This window comes from Pseudopipra pipra, chromosome 21, assembly GCF_036250125.1.
Source record: "Pseudopipra pipra isolate bDixPip1 chromosome 21, bDixPip1.hap1, whole genome shotgun sequence".
Classification (NCBI taxonomy): Eukaryota; Metazoa; Chordata; class Aves; order Passeriformes; family Pipridae; genus Pseudopipra; species Pseudopipra pipra.
The window spans coordinates 3,144,786-3,168,966 of record NC_087569.1 but is presented as its reverse complement, the minus strand read 5'-3'; the positions used below and the strand labels follow the sequence as shown (position 1 = coordinate 3,168,966).

Sequence of the window (24,181 nt, the reverse complement as noted above, 5' to 3'; positions counted from 1 at the left end):
CTCCAGTGCCACGGGGGTCCTCTGTTCTTGTCCCAACTCGGGGGCTCCAGTGCCATGGGGGTCCTTGGTCTCTGTCCCTACCTGGCAGAACGAGGTGACCGGTGACTCAAGGGGATCCAGTGCCAGGGGGTGCTTGGTCCTTGTGCCAGCACAGGGGTTTCAGTGCTATGGGGGTCCTCAGTTCCTGACTCAGCCCGAGGGCTCCAGTGCCACTGGGGTCTTTGGTTCCTGTTCTGACCCAGGGGAATGGGGTTCCCAGTGACTTGAGGGGCTCCAGCACCACAGGGATCCTCAATCCCTGCTTGCAGCCTCTGGTTCTGCCTCCCCTCTGCCCTGCCAGCAGCACAGGGATGATTGAGGGAGGGTGCCCAAGCCTCCAGGCCCCTGGGATCAGCAGGATTGCTCCAGGCTTGGCAGAGGGTGCTGAGCACCCACCCAGGCAGAGCTGACAGGACCAACATCCCCACACGTGGCAGGAAGGTTTGGAGGGGTGGGAGCTGCATCTCCCACCGCAGCACCCCCAGGCTGGGGGAGGAGACCTGTGACCAGACAGGAGGTGCCACAACCTGGGGCACCTTCCAGCATCCCCGTTCCACGTGCCCTGGATGTCTCAGCCCAGCTTCAGCTCTGCCATCCCACATCTTTTGCTCACCTGCCAGCGGTCTCAGCCCACCCTTGTCCCCAGCAGAGCACAGCCCACGCTGTGGTGGGGACAGGGACACCCACCAGGGCTCCCCAGGGTTTCTGTGCCAGCTGCCAGCAGAGGGGATGGGCACAGAGTGGGGTCTCACTGCCCTCATTGTGTCCTTGGGGGCTCAGTGGTGTGGGGACAACAGGCTGGGAGATGCAGAGGTGACACAGGAGCACCCACAGGTGACACACAGGGGCTGTGATTCACACCCCACACAGCCCCAAAGGAGCCAGATCAGTGGGTTGAGGGGACACAACACCTCAGGGCTGGGCAAACACCCACACCAGGAAAACATCACCTGAGATCAGATAATCTTGGAATTGAGCAAACTTGGAGCTGGAGGTTGACATTTGATAAACCCAAACTGGAAATACAAGAGCACTGCTGAGCTGGGACCAACCTTCGGAGCAGCTTCTCCAGGGAACACACTGAGGGTGTTTGTCAAAAAGTATTTGATATGGGAGGGGGGACAAGGGGAGGCATTTCGGCCAAAATCTAAAATTCCAGTAGGAAACTTCTCCAAGCCTGTGTTTTTTGACTACCAACCAGAAAGTGTGGTTCTCTGTAGAGATTTTTGTCTCTTTAAGTTAAGGATTTGTATTTCTGTTTTAATGCCAAGTCAGGTCCAAACACACCTTTGATTTTGCCCAGAGGCTGAAAGATTGTATTTCTTCCTTCAATAACAACAACAAAAAAATTAAATAAATGAAGCTCAGGAAAGTAATTTTTGGCCATAATTTGGTAAGGAAAAGTGGAAAAATGCACTTCAGCAAGGTCCAGTTCACCATGGGAAGTGTCAGATAGCAGCAAACTGCCCGTTAACCTGGAGAGGGACCTTGGATCAAATACAAGTCACCAGCGTGGGCTGAGTGACAGGGAAGTGGCTGCTGTTCTCTGCCACTGGCAGCAGGACTGGAGAAGACCTTCCAGAGGCTTGGAAAGCTCCTCAGTGTGCCACAGCAGCCACACCACCCACCCACAGTCCTGCAGTTCAGATTTAGCAGATGAAACGCCTTCCCCGCTGGGTTTGGTCCCCAGTGTGGGGAGCAGGAGGTGCTGCCTTTCCAAGGTCATCGGTGGACAGGGATGTGCCAAGTTTCCACTCATGGATCCAGCTGCCCACACTTGATCATCCCAAGGGCTGGCAGGGAAGTGCCAGCACAGCCCATGGCAGGGAGCTCCACGACAGGCACTGGCTCCTGCTGGAAAAACTTCTGTGTTTATGTCTTATCCCAGGAAAAGTTTCTCCACTTCTTTTAGGGAAGAGGCACCAGCTCCCAAGCAAAATTATCAGGATAACTGGTGCAGAAAAACACCAATATCCAGATTTAAAGCCCATCAGAAAGGAATCCCGATCACCGGCCTTTGGAGAAGCATTGGGAAGGAGGCATTGCCATCTAGTGTCGGGCCGGGAAAGGGCTCGGCAACGTGAACTGGGACTGACTGGGGGGATCGGTTTTAGACCCTCCCGGAAAAAAGCAGGGACAAGTGGACAGACAAGAGCACCCGGGACAGGTGAGCAGTTGGGAAGCCCCTGCTGTGGAATTCACAGAATCCCAGAATGGTTTGGGCTGGAAGGGACCTTAAAGACCATCCAGTCCCACACCCTGCCATGGGCAGGGGCACCTTCCACTAGCCCAGGTTGCTCCAAGCCCCATCCAACCTGGCCTGGGACACTTCCAGGGATGGGGCAGCCACAGTTTCTCTGGGCAACCTGTGCCAGGGCCTCCCCACCCTCACAGCCAACAATTCCTTCCCAATATCCCATCTATCCCTGCTCTCTGGCAGTGGGAAGCCATTGCCTCTTGTCCTGTCCCTCAGTCTCTTGTCCCAGGTCCCTCTCCAGCTCTCCTGGAGCTCCTTTAAGGACTGGAAGGAGCTCTAAGGTTTCCCCAGAGCCTTCTCTTCTCCAGGTGAACACCCCCAGCTCTCCCAGCCTGGCTCCAGAGCAGAGGGGCTCCAGCCCTTAGAGCATCTTTGGCACTGCATTTATTCAGTTCCAGCCTCACCCCCACATGAGCACACAGTGGAATTTGCTCCCAGAGAACCCAACTCCAGGGAAGCTGGAGGAGTCACAGGATGTGCAGGGGACAAAGCTGGCATTCTTCAGCAATTTTAAATTTAGCACCAACACTCACAGGAACATCCAGCCAAAACAAAGAGCACAACACGCTGTTGCCCACAAAGGGAGTCAGCTCTACAGCAACAAACCAGACCCCATTCCCAAATTCCAGCTCCTTTCAGGCATTAATCCCTCTTGCACAATAAACTGGCACAGCCTTAATGCTCAGGTTGGTTTATTTTCTCAGAACAAAAATATCAAACGTAAGTTTTTAAAGAACAGCCTGTGCAAATACAAAACTTCACGGCATCCTCCTCCCACTTAACAGATTCCCTAAAAGCAGCCTGGAACCTGCAGGAGGTAGGATGTCAGGGCAGAGAGAAGGAACACTTTCCTCTCTCTGACAGCAGGACTTAATTCTTCTGGAAAACGTCTCAAAACCCAGCAAACAAACCCAACTTCATGAAAATCAGTTTGTGTACAAAAATCGGAACTTTCACTTCATCTCTCAAAGCAGACAGTGCTCCTGCTCCTTTTCCCAAAATGTGATGCTGGAATCTCCACGTGCCCCCAGGTGGGCCTCCCTCCTGTCCAAGGGCTGGGCAGTTGGAAAGGTCCTAGGATGACAAAACATCACAGTCAGTGTCTCCCAGACATCACCTGCACAGTTTAATCCATTTCAGAATGAAATGGTCCGTGGTTACCAGCACAGCTCCAGTGGCCCTGAAAGAAACACCTGGAATTCTCTGGATTAACACAGGTGAAACAGGCACAGGGAAATCCCCATAAAATCCATTCAACTTCCTCGTGGAGGACTTGGATAAAACTGAGTATTAAGTGACAAGAGCTCAAAAGTGGCCAGCCCAGCTCAGGGAAGCCCCAGAGAACTCTTCAGGCCACCCCCTTTCCTGCACAGGGGCATCCACGCTTCCCATCACTTGTGCTTTTCCACTTCTACTCTGGGAAACCAAAGCCTGGATACTCACTCTTTGCCTTTGGAGACAGTCCTGTGTCTCCCAGAAGATTCACTGTTCTCCTCATCCCATTTTCCTATTGTTTCTCCCCATGTTTCCTTGCTCCCAGCTCCTTCCTGGTGCACGACAGGAGCACTGGGAGGCCTGGGATGGATCACAGAGCATCCCCAGTGCTTTGGGTGTTGTTACCTGGTCTCAACCCATTGCTCCCACTTACAGTTGGGTCCTCACCAGTCCTGGAGCCCTGGCACACATGGAGAAATGGCAGATTCTATATCCAGCTAAGCCCCTTTCTCTCAATCTCAGCCCCCACCCCATCCCTCCCTCCTTTTCCAGAAGGAAACCAGCACCTTGCTGCAGCATCAGCTTTCTCTGGATAAGAACCAGGTGTGTTTCTACCCTGTGATTCCTCCTTCCCCAGCTCTGAATTTCAAAGGGGAACCTCTTGGGTCCCTGATCAGGAGTTGGCTCTCCTGCCTCACCTTCTAATGGCTCTACTGACCTCGCTGCCAAAAACTCATCTGCTCCTTCAAAGCCTCTCCCAGCCACACCTTCCCTCTGCTCCTGCAGAGCCAGGACCTTCCCCTCCCTGGCCCTCAGACCCAGCACCTTCTCCTGTGCCTGGTGTCACATCCTGCTGCTTGTGGTGTTGCTGCCAGTGGCACCTCTGAGGTACCAATGAAGAAATAATGATACAGGGGGTACTTCCCTGATTTATCAGTAAAAAATGGTACCAAATCACTGAGGAAACATCAGCCTTGTCCCTCTGTCATCCACAGGATAAACAGCAAAGACTGAACAGATAAAAATCAGGAAAATCCTCGGAAACCTTTCCCCAGGATAACCCCTTCTGTGTATCCTGCAGCAGTTCTGAGGGTCAAAGGATCCCATCCAAGAGGTGCCCGACTCAGCTCAGGAACACCAGGAGCCCAAACCCGTTTTTATACTTTTCCAGCACCCTGGCTCAGCCAGCCCATGCCTGCACATGGAAATCAAATTACTGGTAGCAAAATAAGGAAGCTTGTCCCTTAGAGGATATCAACTTACAGGCTGCTAACCAGGAGGCAAAAAACCCAGGAATTGTGAGGGAAACGGCCGCTTTACAGAGAATGATGAAGGGATCAGGGATGAGAAGATGAAGCATCACATGATGCTCAGAATCCACACCTCATTCATTGTACATCCTTGAAAGGCACCACAGGATCACTGGATAATTAGGGCTGTGAGGAACATCAGGAGTCTCCAGCCCAGCCTCCTGCTCACCCCAGTGACTCATCTCCCTCCGCTGACCCCAAGAGGAGCCGGGATTGTCGGGATTGTCAGTCCCTGTGCTCGGAGCCACACGGAACCCGTGACTCAAGGGCCACCCTGCCAGAAAACTGAGCCTGAATCAGCACAATGTGCCTCTCTCAAGGGCTGTCCCCAATTTAAAGTTTGGGATAATAAAAGCACAAAAGCGTAGAGGAACTTTCAAGGCTGCCAGAAACACAGGAGTGAAGATTTCCAGCCTCGCACAAACTGGGATTCAAGGCAGAGTCACCATCCTGGTTCACCCACACCCACCAAGAGCCTCATTTCACAGGCTCCTCTTACTGCCAAACCTTCCAAAACTAGGGGTACATGATGTTCCTGACATACAAGATACCCAGAGCCAGTTCAGGCTGGCAGCACTTTCCAGTGTCTCCCCTGAGCAGGAGAAGGGGGAGAGGAAGTTTCTAAAGCAGGAAAACGACTGGAGGACACTTGAGCTGATCTCTTCTCTTTGAAAATGAATCAGAGAGAGAAATGCTTAAATCATTTCTCCAGTTCACAGCATGAAGTTCTATCAGCCAGGACAAGGAAAGAAAGGCTTGAAGTGTGGGGGGAAAAAAAAAAATCCTTACCCTTGATGTGCTACAGTGTTCTGTGTGTTGTCAGACTAAAGCATCCTTGCTCCTGCTAAAATGCGACTGACTTCCACTCTGCTCCTTGTCAGTCTGATCCCATCCTCACACAGCACTTCCTTCATGTGTTCCCAACAGGAATACTTCAAAGCTGATCCCTGCATGTTCCCACTGGCTGTTGGCTGTGGTTTGGGGTGTCTAACTGGGTACAAACCTACAGCTACTGATGCTTCGTGTGCACCAGGAAAATAAAGGATCAAACTGAGAGGGTTTTGTGGCTGCTATTTGAAGTAATAAAGTCTTTACATGCAGCTAATTAAAAAAAATATTCAAACTGAAACCCTAAAGCCATTTCAGGGAGTGTTTGATCAGCTCATCTCTTTCATTTCCACCTAATGGCTCCACAATCAGAGGAGAAGTGGAGGGGAACCACAGGGCCCTGCAGACACGGGAGCTGGAAGGGGTTCAAAGCCTCTGCTGCTCCTGCACGGAGGGGAACAGCCCAATCCAGGCAGGACCCTGCTCCAAGATTGTTTCCTTCACTTAACAGCAGGTTGGCAGCAACTCAGCGAGGCACAGGCTGCCTTTGAAGTTCACACACAGGCCTGTTGGCCCCGGCTATTTTAATTCCTCCTTTGCAATGACAAGGCCAACCATCAATTCACAGTGAGCAACATGTCAGGTCATAGGTCATTTATATCCACAGTCACCTTTACTCTGCATTAAAGCCATAATTAACAGTTAATGTTTAACTGAGGCTTTACAATTTGGTCTAAGTTGCTTTTTTTTTTGCACAGAAAACTGTTGGTGCATCTTTCCCAGCTCCCCCTTCTCCTGCCTCCATTCTCTAGCAGGGCTGCAGGGAAGCACTAAACACAGCAGATAAAGTTTTTATCAAAGCAGGAGGAAATTGCAAAGTTGGAGTTGTGCATTTAAACCATCTCTCCTGCCAGTTCAGCCCTCTCTACACCCACACCTCGAGGCAGCAGCTGCCAGCAGCACTGCACTGGGATAACCCCTCAGTGAGAACAGTGTTCCTCAAGGGAAGTATCCAAGAAATCAGGTTGGTGGGGGCAGCCTGGAAGGTTTTTATATCCCAGAAAAGTGACCTCAAAGGATATTCAGAGAAATGCAGCCTCCTCATGTCTCTTAGGGGAGACAGAGCAGCACCTTCTCTTCAATGCTTGTGTTGGATCTAAATGGGATTTGCAATGGGCATGGAGAAGAAAGGAAGGGAAGTAGCCAGAAGGATCCAGCACATCCAACACCACAGCTCCACATGAGCCTGCTGGGAACAGCAACCATCTGAAAAGGGCTCTTCACTCAGATCCTGCCCAGCCCCACAGGCACTGCCACTCTGGAAGGACAGCCTGGAGAAAAACCACCACAGCCAGGAGGGAAACAATCTCATGGAGCCCACAAGAGGTTAGTGACAGGCTGCAGAGTGCCAAGAAGAAAGCCCAGAAGCACCAGGGTGCTCTCAGCAGCTGATAACTCCATGTCTGGGCAATCCACCCTGACATAGCACAGCAACAGCTATTTCCAGCTCCAGGCTGTCCTGCTCTATCTGGACACAAGGCATTGCCATCCCTGGGGGCTTTCTCTGAGGATGCCATGAGAGAATTCCCTAATTAGGGACCACTTATGTGCTCTCTGAGGAAGTGGCTCTGCAGTCAGCCCTGCCCTCCCCTCTCCTCAAGTGCTGTTTGGGGATGTCCAGCTGTGAGTGCTTCAAGTGGCCACTTCAGTGCCGAGGTGGCTGTGGGTGTTCCTGCAGAGCACACAGCACCCAGACACTCATCCAGACAACCAAAGGCTGGCACAGGCTCCAACTGCCTCATCTAAGGTGCCCAAATTCACAGGGGAAGGTGGAAGGAGCAGATGTGCTGCTCCTAGTGTCTAGAGCCAAGCTACATGAACTCCCACTGCCCTCTTAAATGCTTTTTTCTCAGCATTTTTTTCCCCCCAGTCAATTTGTCATGATCCTCAGCTCTGCAAAGGATCCACAGCAAGTTCCAAGCACTGCCTGTATGCCAGACAGACAGCTCAGTGGCAGCAGGAATTCTCCAGAGATCTCTAACAAGTCTCGACTCCAAAGGCCCTGAATGCTGATGACATGCACTGCCATCCTGAACCTGAGGTGATGGAAGGAGGAGCTGTCAAGTCTGTTCAGATCTGGGATAGGACAAGGATTCCTAATGTAAAAAGGAAGAACAGAAAGCAGAGCTCATTCCTAAGCACTTCTAAAAAAAAAAACCACCAAAACCCAAATCCCCTTCAAACAGCACCCAGATAAAGCAGAAAAACCACTTCTTCAGAGAGCAAGAGGTCTCACAAGAGGGACAATTATGAGAAGGTGAAAGAAGGGATGAACTCTTCAACACACACTTCTGACTCAGAAGGGACTTCACCCAGCAAGTCAGGGCTGACACTGATCCTTAGGGCAGCTCCCAGTCCTTGAAGAGCTCAGATAACTCCCAGGTCAATAATGCCCAGCATTCTATGGAATCAACAGCCCCGACAGAGCAGGGTGGGCAGTGCAGGAGGCACATCAAGGTCATGTCTGTCCTTACTGGAAATAACTCTCCAGCTCTGCAAAGCAGCTCTCAGCAGTGCCAAGGCACTCCCTGCATCTGAAGCAAGAAGTCTTTCCAAAAGCACGTTCCCCAAATCCAAAGCCCTTGTTGGGATCTCCTGGTGGTGACAGACACAGACAGGGCCTGTTTGCAAAGTGCTGCTGCTCCAGTGTCAGACACGACCCTCAGCACCCAGGGGCTGTTCCAGCAGGGATGCAGCTCCCAATCCATCAGCTGATGGACAGGACACCCCAACACAGAGTGGCTGAGGGAGCTGGGGGGGCTCAGCCTGGAGAAAAGGAGGCTCAGGGGGGACCTTCTGGCTCTGCAACTCCCTGACAGGAGGGGGGAGCCGGGGGGGGTCGGGCTCTGCTCCCAGGGAACAAGGGACAGGAGAGGGAACGGCCTCAAGCTGTGCCAGGGGAGGGTCAGGTTGGATACTGGGCAAAGTTTCTTCATGGAATGGCTTGTCCAGCCCTGGCCCAGCTGCCCAGGGCAGGGGTGGAGTCCCAGTTCCTGGAGGGGTTTAACAGACAGGTGGATGTGGCACTTGGGGACGTGGGTCAGTGGTGGCCTTGGCAGTGCTGGGGGAAGGGTTGGACTCGATGACCTTAGAGGGCTTTTCCAACACAAAAAATTCTGAGATTCACTGACTCCATGCACTGGGATGGAGTGCTTGGCAGCTGAGAAGCAGAGGAGTATTTCTCAAAACCACAATGAACACTTTTAGGGCCCTCAGCACTTATTTAATTTAACCTCAGCTGTCTCTGCACTTAAAGCTCTTCCCAAGTCTGTCACTGTTTCCCTGCTCACTTTGCTGGAGCACAGAGCTGGCAGGTTTAAGACTCTGACCAGCACCAGCACCCTCTTGTAACCAGGAGAGCATCTCCCCTGAAGGGTGTCAGGTCAGTAAAAGTTTCCATGGACATTTAAAATCCCTGGATTTAAAACTAAGAGAAATAGATAGGACAAAAGCATCTCTTCTGCTAGTTCAGAGAGAACACCTGGAGATTCCAGAGCAGCAGGATTGGTGCCCAGCCAGGGCACCACTGAAGGGGTGGAGAAAGAAGGCTTTAAAAATTATAATTCAGAGAAAAATTTAGGATAACTGTGTGTTTCCTTGCTGCTGGAAGTGAGGGCCAGTGACTAAATGCCCTGCAAAGCTAAAAGTTCATAAAGAAATTCCCATCTTACACATAACCCATTCTCTTTAAACTGCACCTGCATGATAAACCAGGAGTTATCATGGGAATGAGAAGAGCCCAGGACCTTCTTCACGCTCTACTGGTTTGTAACAGCAGAATATTTTGTATTAGAGCTCTTGGCAAAGGTTCTGAGAAGTAAAACCCCACACAGGGGTATTCCCTGGGGACTCAGCCTGGCCTTCCCAGGGCCAGGTGGCCTCAGGCAGGAGCTGGGGGAAAACAAGACTCACAGAAAGTTGGAAAAGCCCTCTGAGAGCATCAAGTCCAACCATCAGTGCAGTACCACCTTGTTCACCACTAAACCACGTCCTAAGTGCCACATCCATGTGTTTTCTGTACACTTCCAGGGATGGTGACTCCACCACTGCTCTGGGCAGTCTACTCCAATGCTTTACAACCCTTCCCACTGAGAAGTTTTCCCTGATATCCAACCTAAACCTACCCTGGCACAGCTTGAGGCCATTTCCTCTGGTCCTGTCCCTTGATCCCTGGGAGCAGAGCCCTGGCTCCCCCCTCCTGTCAGAGATGCAGCCTCTGGGATCTGCTCCTGCCTCACCTGAGAGCTTTGTGTTTGAGCACAAAGGGGGAATCCCAGGCTTTAGGCACTTCTTAAGTCAGAGAGGACAGCCCAGGGCCCCAAGGCAGTCCTTGGATGAGGCTGGAAGATGGACACTGAGATATTGCACAGATCTCCCTCTTTTCCCTTTCACATCCTATTTTGGCTTCTAAGCCCCAGCCAGATCTCCCAGTCTGGAAAAACCTCCCCTAGTGCATCCAGGCCCATGTCCAGTACACCCACTGAGAAAGCATGTCAGGGCATCCCTAAAACCAGGTCCTGCAGTCCTCTCTCCAGAGTTCCCAGAGCCCAAGATCCTACCACAGAGATATTACAGGTATTGCTGCAGGAAGGAACTGCAGAACAACTGAGAAAAAAAAAAAAAGGCAAGATGTTAGAAGAGGAGAGAGCTGGAGGGAAAACAAAAAAACCCAACCCAACCACCTCATTAAAAGCTTTTCTCCTTCCTCTGCTTAACAAGGAGAATGCTTAATTAAGTCCTCCTTCAAGCCTTCCCCCTCGCCCAGCCAGGCTCAGCAGAAAGCAGAGATTTAACAATTTCCTTTGCAGCACAGGACACCTCTGTGGGACAGGAATTTGCATATTCTAAAGGAGCAGTGAATTGCTGGTTCTGTGTTGCTCAGCAGTGGGGAGGGACAGGATCAGCAGGAGGCACATTTCAGATCCCAGGAACAACCAGAGCAGGAGGGGAAGGAGCAAGTTGCTGTTTACTCCAAGTCTGGAGCTTTCCCAAGGCAGGACTTTGTTTTATGCACAGACTCCGTTTATTTGCAAGTCTCTTTCAGCTTATTAGGTCAGTTTAACTGGCAACTGCTGCTGATTTTAAACCCAATTATAGTCACTTCTACCTGGTGACACAGCCCCAGTTGTACAGCCAATTCTCACCCATTAATGCCTTCAGAATTGGTAGGACTTGCTATTCATGGCAATCACAAGTTTGACCTCAGAGTTACTGTTTCCTGCCATAATTTCAGCCCTGTTTGTTTGCACTGGAACATTTCCCCGTGTGCTCCCAACTCCTGGGACCACTTCTCCTGTGTACTGAGCTGAGGTGCACATTAGAGACAAGCTTTCAACTTTGGCTCACCTATAATGAAAAAAAAAAGCTCAAATGCTCATCTTTCTGGGACAAAAGTATCACCAAGGACCCTCTACTAGAACCCAGACATTCCTAAGGAATTTGTCCCCACTCCTCATGATTTAGATCTCTTACAATGAAGGACCACAGTAATACAGTGATGACAAATTCCTTTTTTTTTTTTTAATGTTGGGTCTTTCAAGCAACCACCAAAAGCTCCCATAAGCCAGCAGGCCTCAGCCCACCATCCTGCAGCTTTGGGGACACCAAGGAGGACTTCCAGCTCGGCACAGCCCAGGAAGCTGGGCTTGACACACCTGCACCACACAGAGGGGACAGAGGCAGGTAAATACCCCAAACCCAGAGAGGGACAAGCAGGAGACACAAGACATTTCCAAGGAACCACAGCAGGATGGATTTAGGAAAGTGTTTGTGCCTCTATTTTTCCCTCTGAGTATTCCTGAATTCCCCCAGAAAGTACCACGAGCAGCCTTGCACTTCACCGAAGAAAAGATCTATTTTGACCACAAACTGCATTAAAAAAGGTGAGAACTGTGTTCTGAGCAAGATGATGTTTGTAGCAATTTGAGGAACTGGGAGAAGGACACAGAAATGATGGAATGCTCTGTCTTGGAAGGAACCTTAAAGATCATATTGCTCCATGGGCAGGGACACCTTCCACTAGCCCAGGTTGTTCCAAGCCCTGTCCAACCTGGCCTTGGATGCTTCCAGGGATGGGGCAGCCACAGCTTCTCTGGGCAACCTGTGCCAGGGCCTCACCACCTTCACAGGGAAGGATTTCTTCCTAATAGTCGACCTAAATCTCCCCTCTTTCAGCTTAAAACCGTTCTCCCTCATCCTATCACTGCAAAATCCCTTGCAAAGACACCGGGCAGAAGGAGGATGCTCAGGTGTGCCCAGGTTTGGGTGCAGTTGTACAAAACATACAGCCCTGGGTTATCCAGTGCAGAGGAATGAACCTTGTCCCTGCAGCAGAGCAGGACTCCCCAAAGGCACAGCACCCAGGAAGGAGCTCTGAGGCAGGGGAGGGATGCAGCAGTGTTCCAGGAGGGAGGAAAAGCCACAGCTACAGCTCCAAGACATTTGGGAGCTGGACCATGGGTCAGCTCAGTGCTCCACAAGCACCTGCCAGCTGGTATGCAGGAAAGTTTTCCACAACTGTTGTGATTCCACTGGATCATCAACCATGGCACTCCCAGGCCATCTCCTCACTCAGTGCCTTACACAGAAGGGATGGAGCCAGACTGCCCCAGTACAGCTTGTGCCCTAAACTGGTACAAGGCTGTCAGAAAACACTAAAGAACGTTCTGCTTCCACCCTGACTAATTCCCAGTGCCTTTGACAGGGAGCAGGAGCTCCTGCTGGAACTGCTTTGCTCCTCTCTGAATGTGTAATGAGGTTTTAAAGCAGCAGCCCAACCTCCAGCTCAAAGGCCCTGCAGGAACCTCCTCCAGCAAAGGGACTTCTCTTGCCATGAATGAACAGTAGAATCCTGTTTAGGTCTTGGTGATTTATGTTTGTCTGGGAGACTTGGTCTATTTTTAATGCTGCAACTAAAATCAACCTCCAAGCTGTGTAAGGTGGGAGAACTCTGGGGTCAGTGGATAAACTCTGGTTGATGAGTTTAGCCCAATCCTTAAGCTCAGCCCTACAGAAGTGTCTCCTTTTCCCTTCCTCTTTGTACTTCTCAGTCTCCCCTAACCAAACCCACTGGTTTACTTCCACCAGCTCTGTGGAAATCACCACCTTCACAAGCCACTTTCTGGGAAACAAGAGGCCACAGAACCTTCCCAGGGGAGGCCCCGTGTGGTGCCCCAGATCACCACAACCCCTCAGACTCCCACCACAAAGCAGGGCCAAGCTGATGCCCAGAGCCACACAAAAAGCTTCCCAGGTCAGGCACCATCAGGAATGAGACCCAAGGTCCTACAGGCTTCCAAACTGGACTTCAGCAAGTGGAGAAGCAGAGCCTCTTGCCAAGCCCAGAGCCACAGATTTCCTGCACAAGACCTTGTCAGTCTTAAATCCCCTTTCAGAGCTCCTTTCTTGGGGCAGGTACCTGTGACAGGTGTCACCAGTGTCATCCCACAGCCAGGGCAGAAGGATTTGTGCTCTGAGGCCACACACTCAGCTTGGCCCAAGGCACAGGGGCAGCAGGAAGGGTAGAGGTTACACAAAGAGGCACATCCAGCCAGGAGAGGGTTGTGTTCTTTTAGGACCCAACCTCTTCCTCGAACACTGCCTTAACTCCCTCACAAGCACAGACAAAAGAGCCAAGCTTAAAAAACACCACTGCACTGATGGAAAGGCTGCCAATGTTCATTTTCTGCAAGCAAGGAGGTGCTGCCTGTGCTTCAGGAGAGAGAGAAAACAGCAGCAAAGTGACGGCCCCGAGCTGGGGATGCTTCCTGACAGAAGGCTGCTGTCATTTTCCACAACTCCTTCCCTTGGGTTTACCCCAAAGCAAGAGACCAGCAAAGATTTCCACTCCCCCCCCTTGTGCCCCCCTGAAGGTTTTGACAAAAAAAGGGAAAAAAAAAAAAAAAAAAAGAATGATCAAAGAGCCTTTGTGCATTTATAAACCCGTCAATTTTGCTGGAAGATTTAAGGCTTTAAAGAGTCCAAAACAGCCATTTGAAATTTTTTCTCCAAACAGGTTTTTTAATATTTAAAAAAACCCCAAAAAACAAAACAAAAAGAAAAAACAAACCAGAAATAAAATATTTAGATTTTTCTGAAGTGAGGCATTCCAACAGCTCCAGACAGGAGAGCTGGAGGGGAGGAGGAAATCCAATTCTTAAGTTTGACAGGAACAATTTTTTTTTTTTTGTTTCTTTTAATTGGCAGAGAAACAAGACTACAGAGCTATTCCTCCCCCTGGCTCTGAGCAGGAATAGCTGGGATAAGCAGCACAGGAAACAACAAACCAAACTTACTCAACTCCTGGCAGTTCCAGGTCCCTGTCCCAGGAAAAATTCCCCGAGCTGATGATGCAGCAACATTCCACCATCCCGCCCTTCCCCTTCACCTTCCACTTTGCCTCCAAAACCCTCCCACGCAGTAGAGAAGCAGGTTCCCCACCTGAGCACACAGCACAGAGGTTTGGGGAGAGCTCAGCCTTTTTTTTCCACAGCCTGGTTACCTTGATTCCTGCTCAGCCACAAGAGCTGTCAAACATTCTGCAGCACATGTCCTTCTCCGTTTCCACGTACTCCCCGTAGCACCTGCAGAGCAGAGACAGGATGGCATCAGGGGCTGGGGACTGCCAGGGCCACAACCCAAAAACAGAGCTTATTTTTTCTGTAGAACATTACTTTTCTACATAAATAAATTAGCCTGATGTAACAGTGTGTTTGCAGCACAGACACAGCTCATCCAAGTCCTTCTCTCTGCCACGTCAGGGAAGAAGAGCTGGAAATGTTGTGCCTCCTCCTCAGATCTTGGGTATCTGCTTTACTGGAACAAGCTAACTGAGGTAGAGGTGTAGCTTTCTAATCCAACTTAAATCATTTATTTGCCTTTTGGGAGCCAGATGATTTCTACACCAGTTTTGGAAGTGTGGGACAGGGCAGAGGAACCCCACCTGTGTGCTGTGGGATAGTTCTGTGTCTCCCTGCAGGAGCTCCTTCAGCACCCAGGAGATATTGCCTGAGTGCCCTACACCAGGATATCCACCATGGACACAGGATGGGCAGGGGACAGCAGGGATTTGTGTCAGGACTAAGTGGATGACAAGGCAGATGTTCCCTCCTCTGTTCTCACTTCAAAAAAGCAGAAGCTTCCCAGCCTGCTCCATTTGAATCCCTGCTTATCCAGGCACAGCATCCTCTGCTCCCTGTGCTCTCACCTCACTGGTGAGGAATCCCTGAGCCACAGGGTGACTCAGTTTGGGAGCTGTCCCAGGGAGCAGTGGCTGCCCACGGGGTCAGTTTTCCTGCATCTGCTGCCATATAAGGCCAAAAGCAAAGGTTTTTGTGCAACACGGCAGAACCAGCCCCAGGGTGGCTCCAGCTCTCCCAGCCCTGCCCTCAGCACCTCTGGGCCCAGAGCCCTCAGAAGGTTTGGTGAAGTGAAATCCCAGCACAGCAAATCTCTCCTGGTAAGGCTCAGCCCGACGTGGCTGAGCAGATCATGGATGCCCATCTGTGGATGGCACATTCCCACACCAGCCACAGCAGGAAATCCAAGAGCCCCTTGTTTGGAGGGGCAGATTCATGCCAGACATTGGAACGGCCCCATTTCATCCCAGATTTGATGCAACACAAACCTTCCAATAGAATTCCCAAATCCAGCAGCAGAATTTGCACCAAGACCACCACAGCTGGTACCAGGCACACATTCCACATGCCCCACACCCTGGATTCTGCCTTTTCTCCAGTGAAGTGAATTTTGCCAAGAACTTGGTTCAGCTGGTAAACAGATGCTTTCCAAAGCTTTGTTTCAGACAGCAAAAGGGAGCTGCTGATTAACATGACATTCCTCTTAGCAGAAGATAAATGTACCCAGTAAGGAAGTGAAAAGCCTCTAAAAACGGGATTTTGATCCGTACTCCAATTTCTGAAGCATTTGCCAGATCACATTGCAAGTTTTCTCAGGCAAAGGCAACATTCCAGATGGAGCTTGAGGTAAGGCCTCATTAACAACACCCAGTTAACACTGGCTTCATCTATTTCTTACTAATTCCACTCTTTGCCAGTGGTAAGAGATCCCACCTGCAGAGATGCCTCCAGCTCTGGGGTCCTGAGCACAGGAAGGACTTGAACCTGCTGGAGCAAGTCCAGAGGAGGCCATAGAGATACTCCAAGAGCTGAAGCCTCTCTGCTGGGGGTGTTCACCTGGAGAAGAGAAGGCTCCAGGGAGACCTGAGAGCCCCTTGCAGGGCCTAAAGGGGCTCCAGGAGAGCTGGAGAGGGACTGGGGACAAGGGGTGGAGGGACAGGACAAGGGGGAATGGCTTCCCACTGCCAGAGGGCAGGGTTGGATGGGATGTTGGGAAGGAATTCTTGGCTGTGAGGGTGGGGAGGCCCTGGCACAGGTTGGGCAGAGAAGCTGTGGCTGCCCCATCCCTGGAAGTGTCCAAGGCCAGGTTGGATGGGGTTTGGAGCAACCTGGGCTAGTGGAAGGTGTCCCTGCCCATGGCAGAGGGTAGGACTGGATGGGCTTTAAGGTCCCACCCAACCCAACCCATTCTATGGTTAAAAGCAAAAAATACACCAATTTTACCAGGCACTGAAGCAGGAACTGCAGGACAACAGTGGTTTAATGCACACTCAGCTCTGACACACCTTTGGCTGTAGGTGCTGCTCTCTCCAGAGCTGGAGCAGACAGAGGCACAAATGCCTTGTTGCTTCCTGGCAGCACCACCTCAACACTGTCAGCAAGATTCCTCTTTTACCTGCCAACATATTTCAAACAAACCTAAGGGAACACAAGAGGCTTCTAGAATGAGGCCTTCCAGCCCTGAACACAACCCAACCTCCAAGAGCAGCCAGATCTAGTGCAGAACTCCCTGCCCTCACCTCACAGTCTGGGAGCTCCACACCCAGAGGGAGATCTGGATAAATACAAGGGCTTTATTTCATATTTCCACACTACAGCTAATCCTGCCTTCGAGCTCTTTGTGCTTCAGAAGTAACAGAACAAGTTTGAAGACTTGGTGTCATCACAGACTGTCAAAGATGATGTGGATACACAGGACACTGATGTGACAGAATAGCTCTGCACCAGAACACTCCCTGGAGAAGGCACTCAGCCCTCCAGACTGGCTTTTCCAGCAGCACCAGCCACTCTTTTTAGATGTTGTTGCTGCCTACAAACCTTTCTGCAAGTGCCTGGCAGTGACACACAAAAGGGGGTTCGTATTCCAGGGCTGCTTTGTGAGCTCTGGAGCTGGGCATGGCATCACTCCTGCCCCTGTGAACAGTGCCAGGACAGCACATACTTTTGGGAACTAGTTGGTGCTTCTGGCAGTTTCAAAGGAAGAGCAGAATGAGGGCAGAGACAAGCATTACTCATGTTTTGGTGGGGCTGGGCCATGACTAAAGCTGGCAGGGTTGTCCTGTACTCAGCCTGAGGGTGAAGGCAGAGTTTGCCTTCAGGGCTGCTCACTTATTACCTCTAAACCAGCAAGAAATTCACTTTTAACAAACAGCAGTATTTGTAGCATTGTGCACTGAAGCACTTGCAGTGCAGAAAAGCTGCTGTGATTAACCAACACATCTTAAAGGGAATCAAAATCATACTTATTAATCCAGGACATGATCAGCTGGAGGTCCAGCCAACTGCATTTCACAGAGTCACAGAATATTCCGAGTTGGAAAGGACCCATAATGATCTTCAAGTCCAACTCTTCACTGACTGGCCCCTCCAGACACTGAACCCACAACCTTGGCATTATTAGCACCAAGCTCTAACCAACTGAGCTAAATTCACTGTGTTTGAGGCATTTTGGCAGCCCCCACATCCCTGTCCTCATCCTTACCTGCTCCCATCCCACCAAAGCAACTGTATGGAAAGGGTGGTTGCTCCCAGCTCCTCACCTGCAGCTGCTGTGCCTCAAAAACGTTTCAAGCAGTTTTCCCCACCTGCCTTTTCCCAAGTCACTCACTAACCCAACAGTTTGGTGTTTGGTTGTTTTTTTTTTAACAGTATAAACGTTTTGGAATGGGTGTTCCAGCCCATCTAAGCCCTCCAGGGATGGAAAGGAGGGCTCTCACCTTGCCCACTTCTTCAGCTCGTTGTTGATATCACGGTTGAAGGGCTGGATTTGCTGGGCTCTAGTCAGGAAATCCCGGGATTTGCTGTATTCCTTCATGCAGAGACAAGCCTGGGAAGAAGATGGGTGCATTGCAAGGTAAATACAGACTCACTGCCCTTCTTCAGGACTCAACAACAAACATTCCTGAGGCAGAGCCAGGTAGCTCAGGAATCCCCCAGGAGAAGCTCCAGGTGACAGATTCCCAGAGGGAAGGGGCAGGTGCAGCCAAACCACCTCGACTGCTGCAGAATTCAGGGGTTCCCTCCACAGCCAGGCCGGGGGGTTCTGGGATGATAAAACCAGAAGGATTTCTTTGTGCCCACCTGGCCACACCTGAACAGGGCTTTGACATTTCCCTGGTCCATCTCCAAGGCCTTCTTCCCGTATTTCAAAGCTCGCTCAGGACATTCCAGTTTCAGGTAAGTGAGGGAGAGGTTCAGGAGCAGGGGCACCTTGGAAGTGTTGATCTGGCTCCGCTCGGCCTCGCTGGAACAGCTGCGATCCAGGATGGAGAGAGCCTGAGCAGAGAGGGGGGAAAAATAACCAGTGCACAACAAATCCCTGCTGGAAAGTGAGGAATCCACCTCATCCAACAGCAACACCCACGTTTCTGCTCACCTCAGTCAGCTAAAAGTAATAACAATCAGAACTGTAAATAGCACGTGGCACTCTCAGCTCAGCCACGTGGCCAAGGGTTTAGGAGCTGATCAAGGAACTTGAAAGCAGCAGAATGAAAAGAAAATTACATCCAGGACTCAGATTTTAAGGACAAACATGGAAGAGAAATGTTACAGGGACAAAGGCAAGTTAAATTAATTTTGTTTCAAAAATAGCAGGGAAAAGCAACTGAATCTTTACCACCTCTGGAACTGTGGCAGATGCATTCCAGTTTAGGAATAACTGAGCATTTCCATGCCTGGAGAGGGAGCTGGGGGGGCTCAGCCTGGAGAAAAGGAGGCTCAGGGGGGGACTTTCTCACTCTCTCCAACTCCCTGACAGGAGAGTGGAACCAGAGGGGTGGGCTCTGCTCCCAGGGAACAAGGGGCAGAACAAGAGGAAATGGCCTCACGTTGCAGGAGGCAACTGCAGGAGAGGTTTAGGTTGGATTTTAGGGAAAATTTCTTCATGGAAAGGGTTGTCCAGCCCTGGTACAGCTGTCCAGGGCAGTGGTGGAGTCCCCATCCCTGGAGAGATTTAACAGATGTGTGGATGTGGCACTTGGGGACATGGGTTAGTGGTGGCCTTGGCAGTGCTGGGGGATGGTTGGAGTCGATGATCTCAAAGGGCTTTCCCAACCCTAAGGATTCTGTGACTCTATTCCCTCATTCACCACAGCTGCCTCCACAAAACCAGGTGTCCAAGCCCTGTTCTTCGACACCAAACTATGCCTGGAAGAGACAATGAAGTTATTTGCTCTCTAACCTGTACCTGCTGTGGTGAGCTAACAACAATCCCTGCTTCCACAGCTTTTCCCAAAGCACATCCCGCCTTTTCCTGGCTCCATACCCTTTTGTATCTGTGCTTGGCAACCCCAAAGTTCTGCTTATGGAAGAAGTAGTTGCCAAACTCTTTCTCCGTGGCTGCCACTTTCAACACCTTTTCTAGAGGAAACGTGTCCTTCTGTGCCTGGGGAAAGAAATACCTGAATTTCAGCTCAAACAAAAGGAAACAAGCACAGAGCCCAGACAGGACAGCCCTGCACAGCCCCCTCTTATTCACAAAGCAGCAGCCAGGCCCTTGCCAAGGCCAGGCCATCACCATGTAGCATCTCCCCAGTCAAGCTGAAACTTTTTGTGCTGGTAATTCCTGATGAAGAGGTCAGGAAGCTCCCCAGGCCCACAGTAGGGCTGAAAAAAGCAGGAATGTGTCCTTAAATCCTGCCCAACTCTCTCAGCACACAGCTGAGTTAATACAAATGCTGTCACTGGCACAAAGCTGCTTGAAAGGCTCTGTTGCTCCAATTGCTCTCAGGGCAGCTCTGGGACAGCCTGACACCCCCCCAAGAGACACCAACCAGCAAAAAAAAAAAAAAAAAGCCCCAATGGAGGGACAGGTTTTGTCCTGGGTCTGCAAGTTGGAACCAGCACACAGAGAGAGGTCAGTCAGCCAGAAAGGGTGGGCAAGGAGGGAGTGCTACAAGTGTGGTTTCCTCACAGGGCTGTGGGGGAAAAAATCAGCCTGTGCTGGGGGCAGGAGAGGGGCAGGAGAGGCTCCTCCATCAGCCTCTGCCCCCACCCACTGACCCACAACCACAGCCCAAAGCCCTTGACATGAAAAGGGGAATTAACAATAACACCGTAACTCACCAGGGAGGAAAGAACAGGGAAGGAGCACTTGGGAGAGCAGCCAAGAGGCTGGGACAAAAGGGTGGGGGCTGGAGGGGGCACTGGGACTGAGCAGGATTGTTACTGACGGCTCCTTCCTGCTCCTTAGAGGAATTCCTGGAAGCTGGTGCCCTCTAGTTGTAAACATGAGGTTTCTGGTAAAGCTAAAAATAACCAGGAGCAGTTCCACCGACTCCTTCCAGCCCAGAGGAGCAAACAAAGGCAGCACCCGCACCGGGAGGGACACAGAGGGCAGGGACTCTGGATGCTTTTTCCATTCCCCTCAAACGTAACCACGAGCCACGAAAACCACAGGGCAGGACAAGGACAGGGCAGGACAACGACCCCTGCCCCGTGTGTCCCCTGCCCCGTGTGTCCCCTGCCCCGCGTGTCCCCTGCCCCGCGTGTCCCCTGCCCCGTGTGTCGTTCCCAAACCTTACTAAGGAGACTCACTCACGTCGCTCAGCTCGAAGAACACGTCACACTCCTCCGAGTCGATGAAGTCCAGCAGCTCGACGTGGAAGAGCACGGTGGTGTCCGGGGGGATGTGTGGGGGGCAGCCCCGCGGGCCGTACGCGTACCGGGGGCTGAACCAGAACCGCGCCACCTCGCCCCGGGCCATGGACATCAGCCCCAGCTCCAGCCCCCACAGCGTGATGTCTGCCACAGCCAGGGGTGCCAGGGGTGAGGCTCACGGCCACCGACCCCCCTCACACGCCAAGCAATGAGTTTTCCCAAAGCCTGGAGGAAAGAACTCCTTGGGAGCTCCTGCGTCAGCGGCTCCGCGGTGGAATACTAGGCTGAGCACAAGGTATCACAGATCCAGGGTGGTCTGGGACCTTAGAGATCATCCAGCCCAACCCCTGCCATGAGCAGGGACAGCTCCTACTAGGCCAGGGTGCTCCAAGCCCCATCCAGCCTGGAAAAGAACAGCATCTCCTCTCTGGTGATCTCAAACAGGTGGGAAACACCTCCCTGCCCCTCCTGGGCAGAGGGTTACAGGTGCACATTCCCTCTCCCATCTGAACCATGGGGATTTTGGGCTCCACTGACAACTTTTTAAGGTTTCAAACAACCTAAAGGCACCAAACAGCATTTGAATTGAAATGTCTCAACACAACCCCGAGCCCCAAAATGTCTCAACACAACCCCGAGCCCCAAAATGTCTCAACACAACCCCGAGCCCCAAAAATGTCTCAACACAACCCCGAGCCCCAGGACCAACTTTGTGGGTCAAACCTACCTCTTCCAAGTTTCATCAGCTTTGGATACTTGCCGTGCCCATAGGAACAGAAGGGGTTATTCCAGTTTCCCAGGTACCCAGAGTACTTCACTGTGCAAAGGGAGGAGTGGGGAGAAGAGAAAAGCAAGAGTTTGGTTTCACATCCAGTGACAGCAACATCAGGAGCACACTCAGGGTTGGATTTGCAACACCCTTTTTTCCTGCTTCTCTTTTTTCCTTCTGGTGTGGAACAGCAGAGGCAGCACAAACCCTTGTGTTCTACACCAAAAACCTGGTGCCACCCAAGCAGCCCAGTGGTGCTGGGTGTTTTAACAACATCCCCAGACAAAGCAGCTGCTTAACACTCCTGAGCTAATTAATAGATGTGATTTTTGTGCTTTTAAGAATTGGAAACTTCAGCTGAGCAAATTAAAATGCCCCTGTTATCTGCAGAAATACTTAACAAAGCATTCCCTAACCAAAGCTGGAGACCTGGAGAGAGAGGAACAAAGGGGAAAACACACCCTCCAAGCTGTGAATCTGTGACTCCACGTCTCCTCAGTTAGAAAACACACTGTAATGGGTGTTCCCTGATCCAGGACCAGCCCTGAAACCACTTCAGGAACCAATTGCAGCCTCAAACTTCTCTGTGAGCACAGGTGGGCCCTGGAAATCTTGCTTTCCTCAAGGTCAAGATGCCCTTTCCTTTAATCTGTCAGCCACAAGAAGTTACACAGGGTATCCCAAGTGCTAAAACACTGATAAGGAGAACAGACAGTCTCCAAAACAGAAAGACACAGCACTTTGAAGTGCCTGTTCTGGTCTTTGCCAGCCACCAGCACCTCAACATAACAGGCTTGGGGCTCTTCCACAACAGGCTCTGCCCTCTTTGTCTCCCCCAGCACCTTCCTCCGGCCCTGCCACCCCGACCAAACCTGGCACTGAGGCACAGGGCACACGGATGGGCACCACACCCTCACTCCAGCTCACACTGCCAAGGAGTTTAAGCTTTTAGTCCTGGTGAACGCAGACTGAACTTATTAAGTGCTATTTAAAAGCTGCTCAGGGGCCTGATGTACCCATGAATTCGGGCACCACGGTGCTGCTGAGCACCACAATTAACCCCCCGGGGTGGCCAGGCTGAGCTCAGGCAGGACCCAGCACCAGGAGGGGGACACAGAGCCCCGGGGAGCTGCGGGAATCATGGAACGGCTCGGGTTGGAAGGGACATCAAAGACCACGGAGAATGAGATCATCCCACCCCTGCCATGGACACGGACACCTCCCAGGGTGCCCTAAGCCCCGTCCAGCCTGCCCCTGGACACTTCCAGGAGTGGGGCAGCCACAGCTTCTCTGGGCACCCTGTGACCCTCTCGCAGCCCACGGGAGGCTCCGGGTCCCCAGGCCCGGCTGTACCTGCCACGGAGGCGGACGGCGGCACGAGCGGCCCGGTGCCGGGGCGCAGCTGCTCCTTGCGCACCCCCCCATTGCCGGTCAGGTCCTCCAAGGGCTGAGAGGGCGCCGGGGCTGCTGCCGGTCCCGGGTCACGGTCACGGTCACGGTCACGGTCACGGTCACGGTCACGGTCACGGTCACGGTCACGGTCACGGTCCCCCCTCGGCCACCACCTCCCCCCGGGCCCGGTTCCCGCTTCGCCCGCCATCACGGCCGCGGCCACGCCCCCGCGCGCTCCGCCAATCACCGCCCGCCAAGGGTGGCGCCACCGACCAATCGCGCTCCGAGCAGCGGCCCCGGCCCGGCGCTCCCGCTTTAGAAACACGCGAGAAGGGACACGCCCCTGGGCGGGGCTGGGCCAATGGGAGGTGGAACGTCACGGGGCGTCGCGGTGCACGCTGGGAGGTGTAGTTCAATGCCGCCATTGCCGCCATTTCCTTGGAACAAAAAACCCCTCCGAAGAACAAAAAAAATACAGAAAAAAACCCCCAAACCCCCCCAAAAAAACAAGAAAAAAAGAAAAAAAAACAAGAAAAAAAGAAAAAAAACCAAGAAAAAAAATGAAAAAGACCCAACCCCCCTAAAAACCCAGGGACAAGAAAAAGGAAAAAAAAACCAAAACCCCAAATAACCAAGAAGAAAAAAGGAAAAACCCCAAGACGCAAAAAAAAAACAAGCAGAAAAAAGGAAAAAACCCCTCAACCCCCCAAAAGTCAACAAGAAAAAAGAAAGACAAAACCAAAACCCAAAAAACCAACAAGAAAGAAAGAAAAAACCCCTAAAATAAAAAAAAAAAAGAAAAAACCCTCAAACCCCAAAAAACCAACAACAGAAAAGAAAGAAAAAAACAAAACCCAAAAAATCAACAAGAAAGAAAAAATCCAAAAAAAGAAAAAAGAAAAAAACCCAACCCTCCGCCCCAAAAAAGAAAAAAACCCAAAACCAAAAAAATGCAAAAAACCCCAAGAAGAAAGAAAGAAACAGCCCCCCTAAAAACAAGAAAAAAGAAAGAAAAAAACCAACAACAACAACCAAACAACGCTCCAGAAAAACAGCCAAAACCCCCCAAAAACCAACAGCAAAAAAGAAAGAAAACAAAACCAAACCAACGAAAAAATCCCACCAACAACAAAAAAAGAAAAAAAACAAACAGAAACACCCTCAAAATCAACAAAAACTCCCTAAAACCAACAACAAAAAAATCAAACAAAACCCCCCAAAAAAACAAACAAAAAAAACCCACAAAAACCCAACCCCAACCAGCCAACCAACCGAACCAAATCAGATCTACAAAAAAACCAAAATCCAAACTGTGGGAAACAAAGAGGCTCTCTCAACGCCCTCGACAGCCACGAGG

The 24,181-nt window shown here is 51.3% G+C and overlaps 1 protein-coding gene across 1 annotated transcript; it reads right to left on the bottom strand.

Moving 5' to 3' along the window:
- Window positions 1-2,971: 2,971 nt before the first annotated feature.
- FKBP6 (FKBP prolyl isomerase family member 6 (inactive)) lies at window positions 2,972-23,108 on the bottom strand. The gene is made up of 8 exons (XM_064677676.1): window positions 22,786-23,108; window positions 21,391-21,480; window positions 20,605-20,807; window positions 19,330-19,449; window positions 18,147-18,341; window positions 17,783-17,892; window positions 14,210-14,291; window positions 2,972-3,370 (listed from the first exon to the last, which is right to left on the bottom strand). Exons 1-7 carry the CDS (start codon window positions 23,030-23,032, stop codon window positions 14,222-14,224), a joined length of 1,035 nt encoding a protein of 344 aa, XP_064533746.1. The 5' UTR covers window positions 23,033-23,108; the 3' UTR covers window positions 2,972-3,370; window positions 14,210-14,221.
- Window positions 23,109-24,181: the final 1,073 nt, after the last annotated feature.